Consider the following 18,458-nt stretch of genomic DNA (forward strand, 5'->3'; position numbering starts at 1 on the left):
ACCAAAACTTTGCCAAGAATTGGCGTTCAAAATCAGCAAAAGACGTAGTATTTGTTTTAATGTTTTAGTTCGCCCATGTAAGGGCTTCACCATCCAAAAAACGTTTCGCAAATTTAACTTTAGCAGACTCTGGCATGTTAGGTTGGAAACTGTCCTTGCACTGATGCACAAAGTCAACTGGATGCAATTTCGCATCACCTGGGTAACATTTTTAACTAACATTGTTACAATTATGCACAAACATCTGGTTTGAATCAAAATTGGGCATTATATTATTTTGCAATTTTGAAACTTCAGAGCTGACTGTTTGCAGTTCTATTGTTATGCTTTCTGCTTTCTCGTCAATACGAGATATCTTATCAGAAACTACTTCAGAATTTAATTTCAATCTTTCCTCTACCAATTCTTTTTCTGAAACAATGAGTTCCTGCAATATTTTTAACTCTTCTTTTCGGTTCACTAATTCATTTAAAACGACTACTTACGTGTTTTTGACACGTTCGTTAACTAATTCAATGCTTTTGTTTGTTTCTTTAAATTCGGAGATTGTGAAAGCCTCCAAACAGTCAACTTTGGTTTCTACCCTTTCTATGTCATATGCAACAATTTGTACTTTGTTATTTGTTGCATTGATTTCTTCTCTCAATGATTTTAAATTTTGGTCCAGCTTTTCTGTGACCTCTTAAATGTTGCTACCTAATTGGTTATTTTGAGTTACCAGTTATTCTAGTTTATTATTCAACAATTGACATATCTGATCAATTAAATTCAGTTGCTGATTTGCTCCCAAAAAACCATGAAAAGGCGAACAACTACTGCTCACGGAATTTGCTTCACTGTTTAAGTGTACATTTGGAGTTGAAGCATGAAATTGACGGCCTGACCGCGTGGTCATGCCTATTTGACGTAACTGAGTTTCGCTCATTTTGATCAAAGTGGCTAGACACTAGACAAAACACTTTCCTGCCTATCAGGTGAAATTGTCACACGCACACAATGAAACAAAAACAGAAAATTGTAGGACACAATTAAAAGAGGTACTTATCTGATTCATTCACGATGTCATTCCAGAATATCACGTTTGCTCCTGGCGACGTCCGTGGCGCAGTCTGCAACGTACAAGATTATGGTTCCTTCCTCTTGTACATGGAATTCTTGCGAGTCGTCCTCTGCACAGTCTTCCACTTGATCCCAGCTCCTTCACCACATTGAGATGTTTGGCTTTTCCCACCTCCGCGTTGCAAATGTTTTTTGTGTAATGCCTAGTTGATGCGCTGTTGTTTTCACGTCAATTCTACCAACATCGAGAGTTGTTTGGTTCTCGGGGTTTTGTAGAATTCCTGGATTCGTGTCTCATCGCTGTGCAGCCTATGAGAAGGATTGCGGAAGACTCCCAAATAAATTCCAAAGTACTCCAATATATTTCCAGGACTCTGGTGTCCGAGCCTGGTGAACTGTACCGGTTACATCACATGTACCCAAAATTGACATCAAACGACACAGAGTTCACAACACTCAACAAACGAGTGAGCCTACATTACATTTGCTCGCAACCCTAGCCAAACTACGAGTTCCCCAAGGCACCTGCGTGACCTCTATTTATACTTTTGTTAACAATTACCTACAATGAAAATTACAATTTTATGTAAAATCACAATTAAAAGTTAAACCAAATATGAGATACACATTGCTAAAAATTTACAGTCTCAGTGCTGAACAAGGTGAACCTATTTTCAACTTAGTTAAGAGTTAATATAACATTTTCTGACTAATTATGTTACAGGTAACAATTACATTTCTAAATTTGTATATAACAAATCAACTAGTGCCTGAATTTTAGTGCTAACATATATCGGAGATTCAATTAACATGCTTTATTAATATGTTCCATTTAATTTGCTGTAGTAATTTTATAATGATAGGTTTACTGGTACATCCTGACCATGTGCTACATTTCTTCCGATTAGTTACAGTATTAATTTCACATTCATATTGTGTTTTTAGCCGGCCGCGGTGGTCTAGTGGTTCTAGGCGCGCAGTCCGGAACCGCGGGGCTGCTACGGTCGCAGGTTCAAATCCTTCCTTGGGCATGGATGTGTGTGATGTCCTTAGGTTAGTTAGGTTTAAGTAGTTCTGAGTTCTAGGGGACTGATGACCACAGAAGTTAAGTCCCATAGTGCTCAGAGCCATTTGAACCATATTGTGTTTTTCACATAAGAACAATGTTAATCAGCAAAGCATCATTTTCGAATTATATGTATACTGAAATAGTGGTTATTTTTGTATGTAATTTGGAAACAGGTCACTTTACAATTGTGCAATTAGGACTGGTGTTTACCTTTAATGCTCTCCGAGGGGTTCTGATAGGTAGCAATGAGATACAGTAATATTTCATTACCTCTAGTGATATACACTTCTACATACTTACTCTAGCCATTCCTGCGTAACCATTTTGCACATCCTGTTCATCTCAGTTTTTAGCTGTCTGTTGCAGCCTAGTGTTCACAAACCCCTTTTTTCTCTGAACTGTTATTCGCAGAAACTTTGGAATCTATTCAGAATTCAGTTATATGTTGGTAAAAATTAAATTGTGAATTTTGGGGAAGAATTTCACCCATTGGAATAGCAATGTGTCCATCCCAATAGAAAGAAACTGAACTATCTTCCACTTCCCTAACAACATCCTCAGCAGAGAAGAAGAGCTTTGGAACAGCGGAGATGGCAGATAAGGTAACCTGTTCTCCCTGGAGATAATTAGAAGAGATCACTACTGCTTTGTGGAGAAGAGGGATCTTCTGTGTTAGGCCTAGCAAGCCAGCAGCTGAGCAAATATATACTGCTTTGAAACCTAAACTAAGCCTCGGCTTGAAGAATGAACACAAAACATGACAGTAGTTCTAATGCTCAAAGTAATGAAGGGCAAATGACTGATGCTCATCGAAGATACTGGAAGACTCAAAACCCTCCCAGACTGGAATGACTGGAAATTGGTACACTCAGTATTCTCACTCTCACCAATAAATGTAAAGAACTAGTAGATCTTATGGACAGGCATAAGCTTAGAATATTAGGATTGGGTGAGACAAAGTAGAAAAACTGTGGGAAGAAATCACTGAGAAATGAGAAAAGGGTATGTACTATACTGGAGTGGTAACAATAGTGAATTCAAAAATGGATTTGGCCTTTTCCTCCATAAAGATGTAGACATTCAGATAGATGTCAAATATATGAGCTACAGAATCATCCAGATGAGACTAAGGGCTGGTAATACATAGCATGCTGTTTTGCAAATAGATCCACCACAGACAGGATGTACCAAAGAGCCGAAAGAGCATTTCCTTAATGAACTTGAAGAACAAATAATAGAGGCGAACTACATCATTATGGGCAGTCTGAATGCTCAAGTTGGTAAAGAAAGACTAGGATGTGAAAACACCATAAGTCCTCATGGTTATGGGAACAGAAACCGAGGAGGAGAGAACCTAATTGATTCCTGTGTGCGAAACAACTCAATCATACAGAGCATGTGGTATCAGAAGAGGGAAAGTCACAAAATAATGAGATACTGCTGGGATGGCAAGCTCAAGACTATGATAGACTTCATCATCACTGATAGAAAAACTGTTCAGTATGTTACAGATGTTAAAGTCATACCCAACAAACACCTGGATAGCAAACACTGGCTATTATTTGCGGACCTAAAAGATGATCAAGTGTCAAAATTGGAACAAAAGAGAATGCCGAAGATAAAGACTTAGCTGTTGAAGGACATGAAAAAGAAAGGAACTATGAAGCATGAATAACAGCCAAATTACCCAAAACTTAGAAAGGAGTAGAAGAAGCATGGTCTTTAAGAAAAGAAACCCTTGTTAAAGAAGCCACATACATACGTGGATAAACGAGTGCTACACCAAAAGAGAAGGAAACACCTTGGTAGAATTCTTGGAATGAAGACAGCAGTAGAAGATAGAAACATACTGAAAAGAAAATTAGACCATGAAAAACAGATGATAGATGAAATGAATTAGCAACTGCACATCTAACACAGGAATACAGCAGAAAGAAACTAGCTGCAAAAAGACTGATCCAGGAAGAAAAGGAAAAGTGCTGGAAGGATTTTACTACAGGGATAGTGGAAGAGTGTGAGGGAAGTAGGAAATTATATACAAGGTTCTAAAGACTAAATGAAATGATTATGTAAGTATCCGTGCACTGGAAATGATGACAGTAACTTAATATGAACCGAAGAAGGCATTAGGGATGGAATGAGAAAGTACTTCAATTTGCTGCTAAATAGAGATGAGGACAACACACCCACCAATGAATGAAGAGTAATTAATTGAAGTCCAGTCCAATGAACACCCATTAACACAATGTGAGGTAGAAACAGCATTAAAAAGCATGCAGAATGGAAAGTCGACAGGCTTTGATGGTCTCAGCTCAGACATGATAAAGGCAGCTGGAATATTAGGCTTAAATTGGGTATATAGAGTGTTAGCAGTGATTTGGGAAGAAAACAAAATCCCAGAAGATTGGAGTAAAGGAGTCATCATCCGTCTGTTCAGAAAGGGCAATTGACTAAAAGTGGAAATAACAGAGGCATCATGCTGCTGTCACACGCTGCGAAGCTGTCATAAAAGATCACACAAATGAGACTTAGACAGATATCTACATCAACATCCATACTCAGCAAGCCACCTGACGGTGTGTGGTGGAGGGTACCGTGAGTACCTCTATCGGTTCTCCCTTCTGTTCCAGTCTTGAATTGTTCGTGGAGAGAAGGATTGTCAGTATGCCTCTGTGTGGGCTCTAATCTCTCTTGCCTTTCTTGAAGAAGAACAACATGGATTCAGGAAAGACCGAGGTACTATGGATCTTATTTTTTAGTAAGAATGCTGACTGAAAAGTACTGGGAATATGGAAGAAATCTTGTGATTGTATTTGTAGACATTGAAAAAGCGTGTGGCAGTGCTCCTCGAAACAAGGTATGGGAATGTTTGGAAGACCTAAAGGTGTCAAAGTAACTAACTGATAAAGTCAAGATGCTGTACCAAAAGTGTTATAGCTGTGTCCAGATAGGCAATGGATGATCAGAATGGTTTTAAACAGAGAGAGATATCCGACAAGGAAGTTCCCTATCACCTCTCCTGTTTGTAATAGAAATGGGCAAGATCATAAAACCTATCAAGAAAATAGACAGCAAACCAAATGCCCTGGGTTTTGCTGATGATTTGATAGTATGGGGAGAGACAGAAGCTGAAGCACGGAAGAAACTTAACTATTGGGACAACACATTCAAAAATTTTGGACTAACAAAAAGTGGAACAAAGACAGTAGAAATGACCATCAACAGGCAAGGAACAACCAAAATATATTTCCAGAAGGAGCCAAAGTAGAATGTTTTTCCTATTTCAAGTACCAAGGAAGCGTGATCTTACAAGACAACACCATTAAGCAAGGAACACTGAGGAAGACACAGAGACCATTTAATTTTTACAGTCTCTGGGATGATAAAATGCCACAAAAAGCAAAAACGACCATGTACCACACCTATTTCATACCATTCCTTACATATGGTTTAGAAACATGTAACCTACTAAACAAAGGCTTCGGCAGAATTCAGGCAACAGAAATGAGATTCATTAGAACTATGAATCAAACAACTAGAAAGGACAAAATCAGGAATGAGGTGAAGAGAAAAGTAGCTGGTATTGAGGTTCCTGTTACCAGCGTCATAAAGAAATCTGGGCTTCAGTGGTATGGGCACATAATGAGAATTTGCAGATAGAAGACCACAGGGAAGACCAAGAAAATGCTGGATAGAAACTGTAAGATCAGATGCCAAAGAGAAAGGACACAAATGGGAAGTTGTCCTGGAACAGAAGATGTGTGAAGACAGAAGGACATGACAAGCACGTGTACACCACACCAGGGAAACTGGAGTCTCAAAATGATAATGATGATGTGTGATGGCTGAAATTATAAGCTAACTGCATTGTAAATATAATTTCAGTTTTTCTGGGTAGCCCAATATAGAGCTTATCATGCCCTGCTCATCTACCCCCACAAGAAATAGTAAAATTCCCATAATTTTTGTCTCATCTTTTATATAAATATGAATATAATAGAGGGAAACATTCCACGTGGGGAAAATATATCTAAAAACAAAGATTCTGTAACTTACCAAATGAAAGCATTGGTACGTTGATAGAAACAATCACACACACATACACACACACACACACACAAATTTCAAGCTTTCGCAACCCACGGCTGCTTCATCAGGGAAGAGGGAAAGACGAAAGAATGTGGGTTTTAAGGGAGAGGGTAAGGAGTGATTCAAATCCCGGGAGCGGAAAGACTTACCTTGGGGGGAAGAAGGGACAGGTATACACTTACTTTTATATAAATAAAATTAAAAAACAATGGAGAAGGCACTAAATAGAGATTTATATAGCTCTCTATCAGTGTTTGCCGAGATTGTTTGATGTTATGTTAAATGATGTTTCTGAAACTTCACAGTATTTTGACGGAATAAGTTCTTTAATATGTTGACTTCCTTGTGACCGCTGGCGGCAGCAGCAGCAGAATTGCATGCCTGACACATTGTGGTTGCTGGTGGCCGCAATAGAGCCTCAAGTCTAACAGTGTGTACCTGCCTGGCCTATAGTCCGTGAGACGAGTGATTGGTACTGACAGTTCCGGCGGGCAGACGGCGCTGTTGCCGAACGTGGCTCACAGCACGCGGCGCGCTGTCTGCTACACGCATTCTCTAGCAGCAGAAATAAAAGCGAGACAAAATAAAAGTCGTATTGGTACGCGTGAATTTATTTAAAGTTGATGCTTGAAATATATTAACTCGAAAACTGATAAGAGCTATTTAGTACAAGTATCTAAGATGCTGAAACATAATAAAGTTATTTGTTAAACTTCACAACTGAAATGAAAAATATTTTCGCAAGTTGTTGAACATTAGCAGTTTTGGTTTCCATTGTTAAGTATTAGCATTATTAATTTGTTCTACTACAAGCTACAGAATAATTGGTCAGCGTATTAAGAGTTATAATCTGAAGAAAGTACTCACAATATGATGATCTGGTTGTAGATCGATAGCAAACTCCCTCTTCACATTCCTGAATACGTTGTAGTTACTGTAATGGAAAAACACCACTCACATCACTGTCAGAATCTGATTTGACATTGTCTTCCTCAGCACTACTCGAACTATCACTGCTCTCTCCCAGATGTATAATTAAATTTTCGATGCATTCTTCCACAACCCCTACGGTTTTGGCTGCCTCTCTGATGGCACTTGCAGTGCTGTTTACAATTTTAGTCCACGTCTTGCTTGTCACTTTATTGATAGCTGCTGGAAGGAGAGTTTCCACTTCAGAGATTGTGAATTTTTTATTGTTTGCAGCAATGTAATTTTTTATCTGCGCCCACACTCCTTCAATTGCATTGAAGTGACAGTGGTATGGAGGAAGCCGAACGATTTCATGCCCGTGCCTTTTAGCAATCTCGTCAATTATATATGTTGGAAATTGGGGTTTCTTTTGTGCCACAATTTCGAGCAGTTCCGCCTTCCTTAAATCTTCTCTGAAATCTACTTTTCGCCGTTTCAACCACTGAATGATATCGTCTTTTTTTGTTGCCAAGGTTGGTGCCTTATCGTGAACAACGGAATGATAATGCGCTTTGTCCATAACAATCACTGATGAACTTGTCAGATTCGTCATAAGCGATGTCTCGAACCATTCTTGAAATACTACACTGTACATTTCTTCATGGTAATCTCCCGTCTTTTTTGACCGAAACATTTTCAAGCAGTTTGGCACAAAACCTTTCGATGTTCCTGCATGTAAGACAATAATACGCCCTCCTTTGCCAACAGGCACTGCCATTGTCCCGTCGGGCGTTCCATCATTCCAGCCTCTACGTAAAGAATGGCTGGCATTGACCCAAGTTTCATCTAACCACACTATACTTTCGAATTCCACACCCATGATCCTGCGCAGAAATCTGCACCGCCATGCAACTACATCTGTCCTTTTCATTAATATTTTGCGTCCGTTAAACAGTGAATAGCTGAAGCCTATGTCTTTCAACACTGTACGCAATGAATATTTGCTCCCTTTAGAAAGATCATCTTTCTGAAGCGACACCTGTAATTTAGATAGAGTGGGATGTTCCCTTCTCTTATAATAGCTGTATATATGACGACGAATAGCGTCTTTCTGAAAATCGTCCAAAGCTGTCACCTGCTTATTTCTCGGCCGCTTCTTCCCTGATGTGTGCAGCTTTGTTGTGCCACTCTCGTCACAATCTACACTATACTGTTCTTTCCCTATCTTTACAACAGTGTTCTTACTTATTTTCAATGCTGCTGCAGTTCTCTTCACAACCTGAACAACAGGAATTAAGGGCCCACCTTTGTCCTTTTCTTTCTCAGAGTAATCCCTCACAGAGCACACGAATTCGTGGGCCTGGGTGTGTAGCACACTTTTCTTCCTCCGTTTCACTTCTTGTGTTGGGCTGGTACTACCCGCCGCACTAGACATTGTTTACAACGAAACATAAACAAAGAAACACTAAAAACAATAAAAACGAAATAAACTGCGAATTCAACTTCAGACAAACGACAAACGACCAACAACCGCACCGCCTGCACACGAGACATTGGTAAGTTTCATAAGTGCGTGCGACCGGGTTTCAGAGCGGCAACGTGGCCCTTGCTACCCGCTCAAAGTCAGGGCATCATTGGCTGCCTGCCTGCGGTCGCTAGGCAACGGAAAGACACTACCGAGCTGTCAATACCAAAGACTCGTCTCCCAGACTATAGTGGTTAAACGTCTATCACTAGGCGTGCAGCAGTGAACGTGCTAAGCGATGGTGTTGACTGTTATGTGGAAGAACATACCTAACAAGCATTATTAAGTAGGATAGTTGTGAGTAACATTTGATTCACTTCCAGTCATCTCAAGCTCACATGTCATTCCACATTAACATTAACAAAGATGTAACAAGTCCCAGAAATCTGATCGATAAAAGGAAAATTTGTTAAACCTAGTCTGCCTTAAATAATAGGATGGTTAGAATGTCAAAATAGTAAATTCAACTTATTAATCAGCTGCTTAAAAGCATCTTTACAGCAGTTCTTGTTGTTGAATTATTTATATTTTACATATTTTGTAAAGAAATAAAGTTCTTTACAATCTTGTTGTAAATCTCTATTAATAATGCTGCATTGTAAATTTTTTCTTCACAAATGCATTCTTTCAACCATTATGTCTGCTGTTTAACCATAATCTCTGTTACCTTGTGTGAATGTAACCTAAGAAACTTTCACTCATCAGATTGAACTAGTTTTACTTGGGATAGACACATCTTCTGGGCTAAAGTCTAGATCAGAGCCAGTACCAGCCATGGCAGTATTTCTCTAATGCTCATGGGTCGGCAGCTCGTTGCTTTCGCATTCTTCTCCCCTGTTGTCACAAATATTTGTCTGTCGTTTCAAATTATGTCACAAACTACAAGGTTGTGGCTAGGTTGAGACCTAATAGCACAGCATAAATTGCTGTGAATGAAACAAGCAGCAATTAGATTTGTTACCTTGGTTGTCATGTGACTCTTTTCTCCAAATGTGTTTATATTTCAGAGGCTGTAGTGTACTGATGTGACAGTGTTATAATATTCCTTCTTCTCTTGCTTCTGAACACATCGTCTGCCCACTCCTCTGTCATTAGCGATGTTGCACTGGCAGCTTTCACATCCCCTTTTGTTCCAGTTGTACCTCAGGGCGAGTGCTGCCAGTATTTTTGCATGAAACATGTAAATACACCACTGATCCTGACGTATACTTTTACCCATTTTCCTCCATTTGCCATCTTTGCATGTACAGTAGAATATGTTCTGAGATGTTCATACTTGTTTGTTTCTAGGTGGAAAGGAAAGCAGAACATACGGTGTTGAAGTGAAAACCGGGAAGCTGTTGTATGAGTGTTCAATGAAAGGATGCACAAATTATACTAAGGAGAACTCTTACAGCCAAGATGTTATTGTTGTACAACGTCAGACACAGACGGTCAGGGCTGTGGAAGCTCGTTCGGGTGAGGAGCGGTGTGTAAATTATTTATTCTGCATAAAGTCTCGTTTAGAAGTAAAAACATTGCTTTTGTGACATACCTGTTACTCTGCAGTTTTTAACTAAGCCTTTGTTTGTTCTTAGGGTAATTACCATTACAATTAACACAATGGTTATCATAAACCATTGAAATATCTCAGAAATGACAGTAATTTGGAACTGTAAAGCAATTGACAAAGAAGTTGAGCATGTTGTTGCTACTTTAGTACTACACAAAGCTACCACATACAAACCGCTATACTGTAAATTACTTGCAACATCTGTATCATACAGTAAACTGCATGGCTTGGGGTACTGTGCTGTCATTGATGTGAGAGTTGATGTAAGATAACTGCCTTGAGTGAGTGGCATCAAGGTACCACTAACCGAACAAACCGCAGTGGAGTGTGTTTGCTAATTTGGAGCAGACTAAGCTCAGAGAGGTGGTGCACACTTTGGAAAGTAATCAGCCTCATTTTTGTAAAATTTCTCATGTGTGCTTAGGACTGCACTTCAGTTAATACAGATAGTAATTATTGTGTAGCATTACTAGTGAAAACTCTTATCTGGAGACCAAAGTTGTTGTTTGAATGTAAACACTGTAGCTTAATTTAAGAAAGTTAGGCTGTAATAGTTTCCTGTTTGATAATAGTCCCAAGTATTGTTGTTGCCAGGTGACTGAGCAGTATTTGACACAGTTGGCATGCATTCTCTAGTGCAGTATTTTGGAAAAAAAAAATGCTTATTTATCATAGATATAATGGTTATAAAATAGGCAGAAGTTCAGTGCCTTGAGCCACAGCCTGGAACTGAAAAACTGGACAAAATAAAATTATGATAACAGGGATGTGGCGATTCATGTTTGAGGGATGAAGATTTTACCACATATAGTGACTGATGCTTCCTGTTATTAAACCAATGTTATAAGATTGGAGTGCTACACCAACTTCTCATTGGAAGGAGCATCTGCAGAGGTGTCAGCATATGAACAGCACAGTAAATTAAAGTAAGACTGTAATCTTCTGAAATGAGACTTGAGTTAGTCTCTAAACAGACAGGTACTCCACCCCACCCTTTTTCTGTAACCGTATTTCTTTTGAAGGATTTGGGATCTGGAATCATACATGAAATGTTCTTTGTTAGCAATGTTTTCATGAAACACATTGTGCCTCTTTTATCTGTAGTGGTTGGACACTTGCACATTGTCTCTTCATGTAAAACTGTGTCCAGCTATATAATTCTCTTGAGCATTTATTATTTATGACAATTTCATCATGGAAGAGAGAAATGTTTGCTCGCGAGGGAATTGTCATGTGGACATGAATAATAAACTTCACACAATTCAGTGTGTGGAATAGCGGTCTTGACCTCAAGACTGAATTGCACAGATGAGCCTTCTTCTTGGACTTGCTGAAGCAGACTGGCTTGTATTCAAGGTACAGCCACAACAGCCAACTAATAGCGAGCAGGAGATGGTTTGGAGGGGAAAGTCGATTCAAAGTATGATCATAAAGCTGTTTCCCCACCCCCATTTGATTGCGAGTGCTCATTTCCAAGCAGTGAGTGAGTAAGAGTGCTCATATTTACCATTCTGATTTCTGAAAAGGAGTGCCATAGTTAAATATTTTCATTCCAGGTATGAATTGCCAAAAAAAATTTTTTTTATATGTTACATTATTCATTTCAGTTGATAATGACCATTTTCAGACATACAAAATATAGACATCTTGTCATACAAAATACACCAGAGTTACAATATAAGGCATCTAAAATCAATTTAAGCATAAATGAAACAGTGAAATTACTTAGTACATGCAGTTTTCTAATCACATTGAGTTGATGTGTGTGAAAATGGTACAATCACAGTAATGAGCTAAACAAGTTTCATTGTATACGTATAAGATTTAAATACCACATGCACAGTTGTAATAGTGCAGCAGTGACTGACCTGCTGCCACACGGAAGTGTAATAAGTTCCTTCACAGATTCAGCATGTCTATTACAACTGTGCATCGGGCTGTTAAATTTTATATGTGTATGACAAACCTTGTCTGGCTCGTTATTGTGACTGTACCATTTTTCCACATGCTGACTGAATATGATTAGCAAACTGTGTGTATTCAGGTATGCGACTGTTTAGTTTATTCTTAAATTGATTTCTGATACCTTGTTTTGTAATTTTGGTATGTTTGGTGAATCATGAAATGCAATTTGCGGCTGGTTGCATCATTCACTGACTGTCATTAACGGCTGCAGAGCTCACAAGATCCAGCATGGATAAAATAACATTTTGGTATATTTTCTACAACAAGATGTCTACATTTTGTGGGTCTAAAGATGGCCATTATTACAGAAATTAATAATGTGGCCAAATAAAATCAAATAAAAATTTTGTGATCTATAACAAGAATAAAAATATATAAATATCTTCCTGGATCATTGGGAAAATTTTGCTGCAACTGTGAAGCAATTTGGGAATGCCATAGAATAAGCTCTCAGGAGGCATGTTTCTAGGTGCAGTTCATTCCAAGAGAAGTGCTTCATTATGGGATATTTTAGAAGAAGAAATGCTGTACTGATTTTTATTGTATGTCATCTAATTGATATAGCCATTTTAAAACAAGTTCTATGTTTCCTCATGAATTCATTGTCTGGAATTGTATTTTAACTTTTGGGTTGTCGAGGTACAATCTATCCATCACTTTTGCTAAATTTATCACATTCAACACATTATCTTTCTTGTTATTGTGATTCATACATAGTGTTAAGGAAGCCTTTATTTTTTATTATTACTGTACAGTTAGATTGTGTTTTCTATTTATGTATTTATTTAAGAATTTCAGTAGGAGACTGTCTGTTGTAGTCTTTTTTTTGGTCTAAACCATATATTTAAGCTGTGTAATGACAATGTGGCCTGAAAATTCATCAGAAATGTAATAGGATAGCTTCTAACAATAGTTCAAACTTTTGTTTCAGTTGGAATTTTAGTGTTGGTCAGCATGACATAAAATACATGAAAGAAAATGGTGGCGATTGTGGAGGTGCTGCTAGTGTAGACGTCACACTGCCTTTTGAACTAAAGATCATTGTACCAAGTGGTTTCATATGTGCTGTGAGCAAAGAAAAGCCAGAGAAAATTATTTGGAAACATAAGGTAACCGCTTACAATTACATGACCTTATTGCAGTTAAGAAACTAAAACTTTAACTTGCACCTAACAAACAAGAAAGGTGTTTTTGTATTTCACTTGTTTGTTTCTTAATTAGCTCTTCTTATTAAGTTTGTATGGATATATTGCTGTACATATCTCTGTTACACCTGCAGTTAATATTGTGACAGTTTGCTGGGGTGAATCATCTGTGGTCTTTCTCTGGTGAATAGTAAGCTTCTGGAAACTTTTTTATTGTTACGTTAGTTTTTTCTGTCTTTTGTGTTTTAACCCTTTGCACTCTGTAAGGCAGACACAGGGCGGCTCCGCGCACTCTTATTTAAATCACCGCAGCCTGGGCGGCAGTGCTCCGCAGAGATTTGCGCGGATCGCTTGTGGAAACAATGTGGCCGCTGGCCAACAATTGGGGTATACATTAAAACAAAATGTGTGCTTTCATTCATATATTTACGCAAGCTTTTACAGTACAAAACTTTCCATTGTGTGGTATTTTTTGAAACACTCTTCAGGGTGGAGAGCTGGGGTTTGTGAGCATGTTTCGCAGTAATACACAGTTTCACTCCTGCCACCTTTCTTTTTTCTGTCTGAGCACACTGCACAATCCTTATGCTTGTTCCCAGGAAGCTTGTTGATAATGTGCAACTTTCCATTCAAGCGTTGCTCGTCATCAGAAGTTGAACGACGTCCTCGTTTCTGCCCTTGAGTTCTTTCTTCGGCAACTAATCCTCTTATAACACTTTCACGGAATGCTTTGTGAGACGGTATTGTCAAGTTGTTTTTCTCACAGTGGTTCTTGTATAGTAAATAGCTGTTTACAAGTCCTACCTCCAACAGTCAGAAGTATAGTTTTCACCACAACTTGAGACTTTTCATTAGAAAATCGTAACTGGAAATAAAATGGTCAGATCGATCAACTCCACCCGTCTTTGAAATATAATCAATAATCACATTTGGTTTCTTTATTTCTTCCCTTTCCTTTCTGTAAGTGACACTGAGTTATTGGCTTTTGTAGAAAGCATGAGAACTGTTCGTTTATCTTGCCATGCCAGAACCATCGTTTTGTTGTTGCGGAGGCATTTTATCTCGTGCTTCCTTACACGCAGAGCTCCTTTCTCGATTGCAGCTGAAAGGTTTTTGCGATTGAATCGTTCCTATGAGATGCATGTTCTGTTTCAACAGCTCATCAGCTAATGCAACGCTTGTATAAAAACGGTCAGTGTACAAATGATACCCTAATTGCCCTGTAGCATTTCTGATATTAGCTAGCAGCTGAAGAACTATTCTCTCAGAAAAATTCAAGTGTGGACAAATCAATGACTCAGTTGTTACAGCGCCAAAATAGGGTATCAAACTGCAGGTATAACCATTTGATGAATCCAAAATTACATAAACTCTGAGTCCCCATTCTGTTGGTTTTTGAGGATTGTACATTTTGAATAACACACGACCCTTGAACGATACTGTAGATTTATCATCAGCTAAATACTGATATGGTTGATAAATTTCGAGAAACGTGCCAGACTAGTAATTCAGTACATTTGTCACTTTACTCAGACGTGACTGAACCTGACTGTTGACATGTGTAGCACTCGTCGGATTAGAAACATGAGGTGCCCAGAAAATTTGCATAAATCGTCGGCAACTAAAACAGTCTGGAAAGAAGTTGGATGATTGTAACCATTCTCTTTAAAAAAAATTCCTGCAAGTTCTTACACTTTTATAATGCCATATTCAGTAGCACACCATGGAAGTATTTCATTTCTTCCATGGTAACATTTCTCCAGTCCCACCATGCAGAATGTTGTGGAAGTGGTGTCACTTTACGTATTTTTGAAGTAGCATACCTATTCGTTTCATCTGCTATTTGTTGAAATAGGTTATCTGTAAAAATTAATTGAAAGAATCCGATGGACGATGATGGAACAGAACTACTTTCTGTTATAAAACCACACTTTGATTCGTCAAAAGGAAAATCTGTGAAGTCAGTGTCAGTGTCGCTCCACATTCGCCACAAATCCTCTGCTGAATCACTAGAAACATGCACATTGTCACTGTTTTCTTCGTCGTTGTCACTCGAATTGTTTTGAAATGAATCACTATCATAATCAAAATCATTTTCACTCTCGTTTTCACTTAGAGATTGGTCTAAAAGATCTAAAATCTCTTCCTCAGAAAGGACTGTACATGAAGAACTAGCCATTTCGAGCGCATGGACTTGAACATAATAATTACAATCTTTGACTTAACACAGCTGCCACTGTTTGACACCGAGTTAACACTAGTTCTCCTAGATGGCAGTACACTGCAGCAGTAATGCCTAGTAGACTCAACACACATCTGAGAGCTTCGAAAAGTCGTGTCGAATGAGGCTCGACATCAGAGTGGAAAACAAATTTCGCGATGTCGAGTGGCAATCAACACTGGAGTGGAAAGGGTTAATCCAACATTCCAGGTGTCAGATATCTGCTTGCTTCAGACTTTTTTGTGCTCTTGTATATTTCTATTTGCTGTTGATTGCTGGTGGCTGCTGAAATGCAAACTGTTTGGGAAGAGTTGGTTTCAGTGTTTGTTGCTCTTCAGAATTAGAAGTGTTGAATTAATCTTGCAATTTTATTCAGTAGTTGCATTTTAACTGCATCATGATCCATATATGGATGAAAAATCTATGTTTTATTTTCTGACAACTTTGCAGAAATAGGACTGAATGTTCTCCAGTCAACATTCGCAGTCATGAAGGATCTAATAATACTGAAGCAGTTGCAACAAACTAATTTAAAAACGGGCTATGTGCAAAATCCGTATTATACCATGTACAATAAATGAGTTTAAAGTCTATATAGCTGCTACTGCTGGAACCAGGTAGTAGGTTTCGTAAAAATGTTTTCTTTTAACAAGTGTTATATTAGAGCCAGATTGCATGCATAGCAGCACCCCCCCCCCCCCCCCCCCCCACACACACACACACAGAAAGGCCAGTTAGATATCATGCCCATGTATAATGTTGTGCACCAGTTGCAGTAACCTGGTATATGACAGGGCTGCTTTCACAAATGGCCCTGCATATGATGGGATAAGATAAGTCTGTGATGGGAATGGAGTAAAATGTGCTGGCCACGTGCATATGATAGGTCTTACACTTGGGTTTTCCACAGGTAGCAAGGGATTGGGAGTGCAAGTGGTGTAAGGATGAATCAGGATATTGTGTAGGATAGATAGGTGGTGGAATACTGCTTTAAGAAGTATGAGGAGGATTGTGGTTAGGCTATCACTCATTTCCCAGTATGATGATTGGCAGTTGAAGCCCTGGCAAAAGATATGCTTCAGTTGTTAAAGAGTCTGAGACGAATCTTGGGGGGCGATCGGGAAGATTAGAGATGCATGAGGATAAAGCAGAGGAAATTCGTTTGCAGGCTAGATTTTGAGCCTATGTATGAGGGCACTAGTGAGACCTTCAGCACACTGGGCAAGGGAGTTCTCATCACTGCTGATGCACTGTCCATGGGTGGACAAACTGTGAGAATGATTTTTTTTTTTTTTGGTGTTGAAGAAATGACAGCTGTCAAAATGCAAGTACTATTGCTGGTTCGTGGGCTTGATATGGACAGAAGTATGAATGGCATCATCAAAGAAGTGGAGGTCGATATCCAAGAAGGTGGCACATGGGACTAAGGAGAGCTAGGTGAAGCGAGGGGGAGAGAAAGTGTTAAGGCCACGGAGGAATGAGGATGAGGTGTCTTGACCCGGGTCCGCACCACAAAGATTTAATCAATAAACTCGAAACTGACAAGAGTGTGGGGTTTTGGGTGGCTAGGAAGGATCCCTCTTGATGGTCCATAAACAGATTGGCAGTGGAGGATAGAATGTGATTGTGTGTGGCTGTGCTACAGATTATTTTGCATATCTTCCCCTCAAAGGAGAACCAGTAATGTGTGTTGGTGTAATTAGTGTAAGGCAGGAGGTGGTGGGTTTGGAGCAGGGAAGCCCATGGGAGAGGTAGTGTTTGATAGCATCAAGATCCTAAGTTTAGGTGATGCTGCTGTGTGGGAGGTGGCATCAACATTGAGGAGGAGGAATCCAGTTGATAATGGGATGGGGATGATTGAGAGTTGATAAAGAAAGTTTTTCTTATCTCAAATATGAGATCCTGAGCTACTGCCAGTTGGCCAGCAGTGTTGGTTGACTAGAATTGAGATTCTTTTAGTGAGAACACAGTAACCAACTACAATGGTGCGCCCAGGTTTGTTGGATTTATGGATTTTGGGAAGGACGTTGAAGTTGAGCAGATTTTGGAGGTTATACTGGACTTCTGAGGTGGGATCACTGTGGCAGGACTTTTAGTTGGACACAGATAGTTGGAGGATGCCTTCTGTTAGCTAATTGCTGTGATTCCTCACTACAGTGGTGGTACCTTAGTCTGCAGGGAGGATTATTATATCAGGATCTGCCTAGAGGTTGCAGATGGCTGTTCTTTCTTCCAATGAAGGAAGGTACCTGAAGAAAGATGCTGAGGCTAAATTAGTGGTAATAAATTCCTGGAAGGTAACCAGCGGTTGATTAGATGGGGGGGATTATAGTGTGAATGTGATATGAACTGGTAGAAACACAATTCAATATTGGGGTTAGGTTGACTTTGGTTGGAGGGATTGGTAGGAAGAGAGGGTTACCACTGTAGGGACTGGGAGAGGAAGAGTAGTTTTTTGATGAGTCCAGCATAATTGAACTTGGGTGTGAGGCCTTTTGATGGGATTGAAACTTCTGTTGGACTGAGGTCTTTGGTAGATAGGTTGTGGGTTTGTTTCGGATCAGGGTTTCATGGGGTATTCAGAGGGAGTTTTGAGAGATGTGGCAGATGGGAAAGGACAGCAAGACAGGGTCTGAGTCCTTTGATAAGTTGAAGAGTGTACCAAATATCAGACCAATTGTGAAATTGGACCGAAGAGTTTCTAGCAAACAGAATACCGTATGTCATCTACAATGGGGAAAAGTCTTCAGATGTTGAAGTAACTTTAGGCATAACTCAAGGGAGTTGCTGGGAGAAGGATAAGAGTTGTGGGTAGTGGCACAAAACCTATCCAGTTCACAAATGTAGCAAATCATCTTCCAGTCCTGTTACAGGTTTATCCTCTTCCAACAAATGCAAGGCCATCTGTGAAAGCAGCCCTGTCA

General features: G+C 39.3%; 1 protein-coding gene across 1 annotated transcript in view; it reads left to right on the top strand.

The window, feature by feature from the left end:
• LOC124795670 (eukaryotic translation initiation factor 2-alpha kinase-like) overlaps positions 1-18,458 on the top strand; it is a 204,640-nt gene that overhangs the window by 40,760 nt on the left and 145,422 nt on the right. The window contains 2 exon segments of the mRNA XM_047259743.1: positions 9,942-10,119; positions 13,100-13,277. Coding sequence (XP_047115699.1) covers positions 9,942-10,119; positions 13,100-13,277 — 356 coding nt within the window.

Source organism: Schistocerca piceifrons, chromosome 4 (genome assembly GCF_021461385.2).
Source record: "Schistocerca piceifrons isolate TAMUIC-IGC-003096 chromosome 4, iqSchPice1.1, whole genome shotgun sequence".
Taxonomy (NCBI): domain Eukaryota; kingdom Metazoa; phylum Arthropoda; class Insecta; order Orthoptera; family Acrididae; genus Schistocerca; species Schistocerca piceifrons.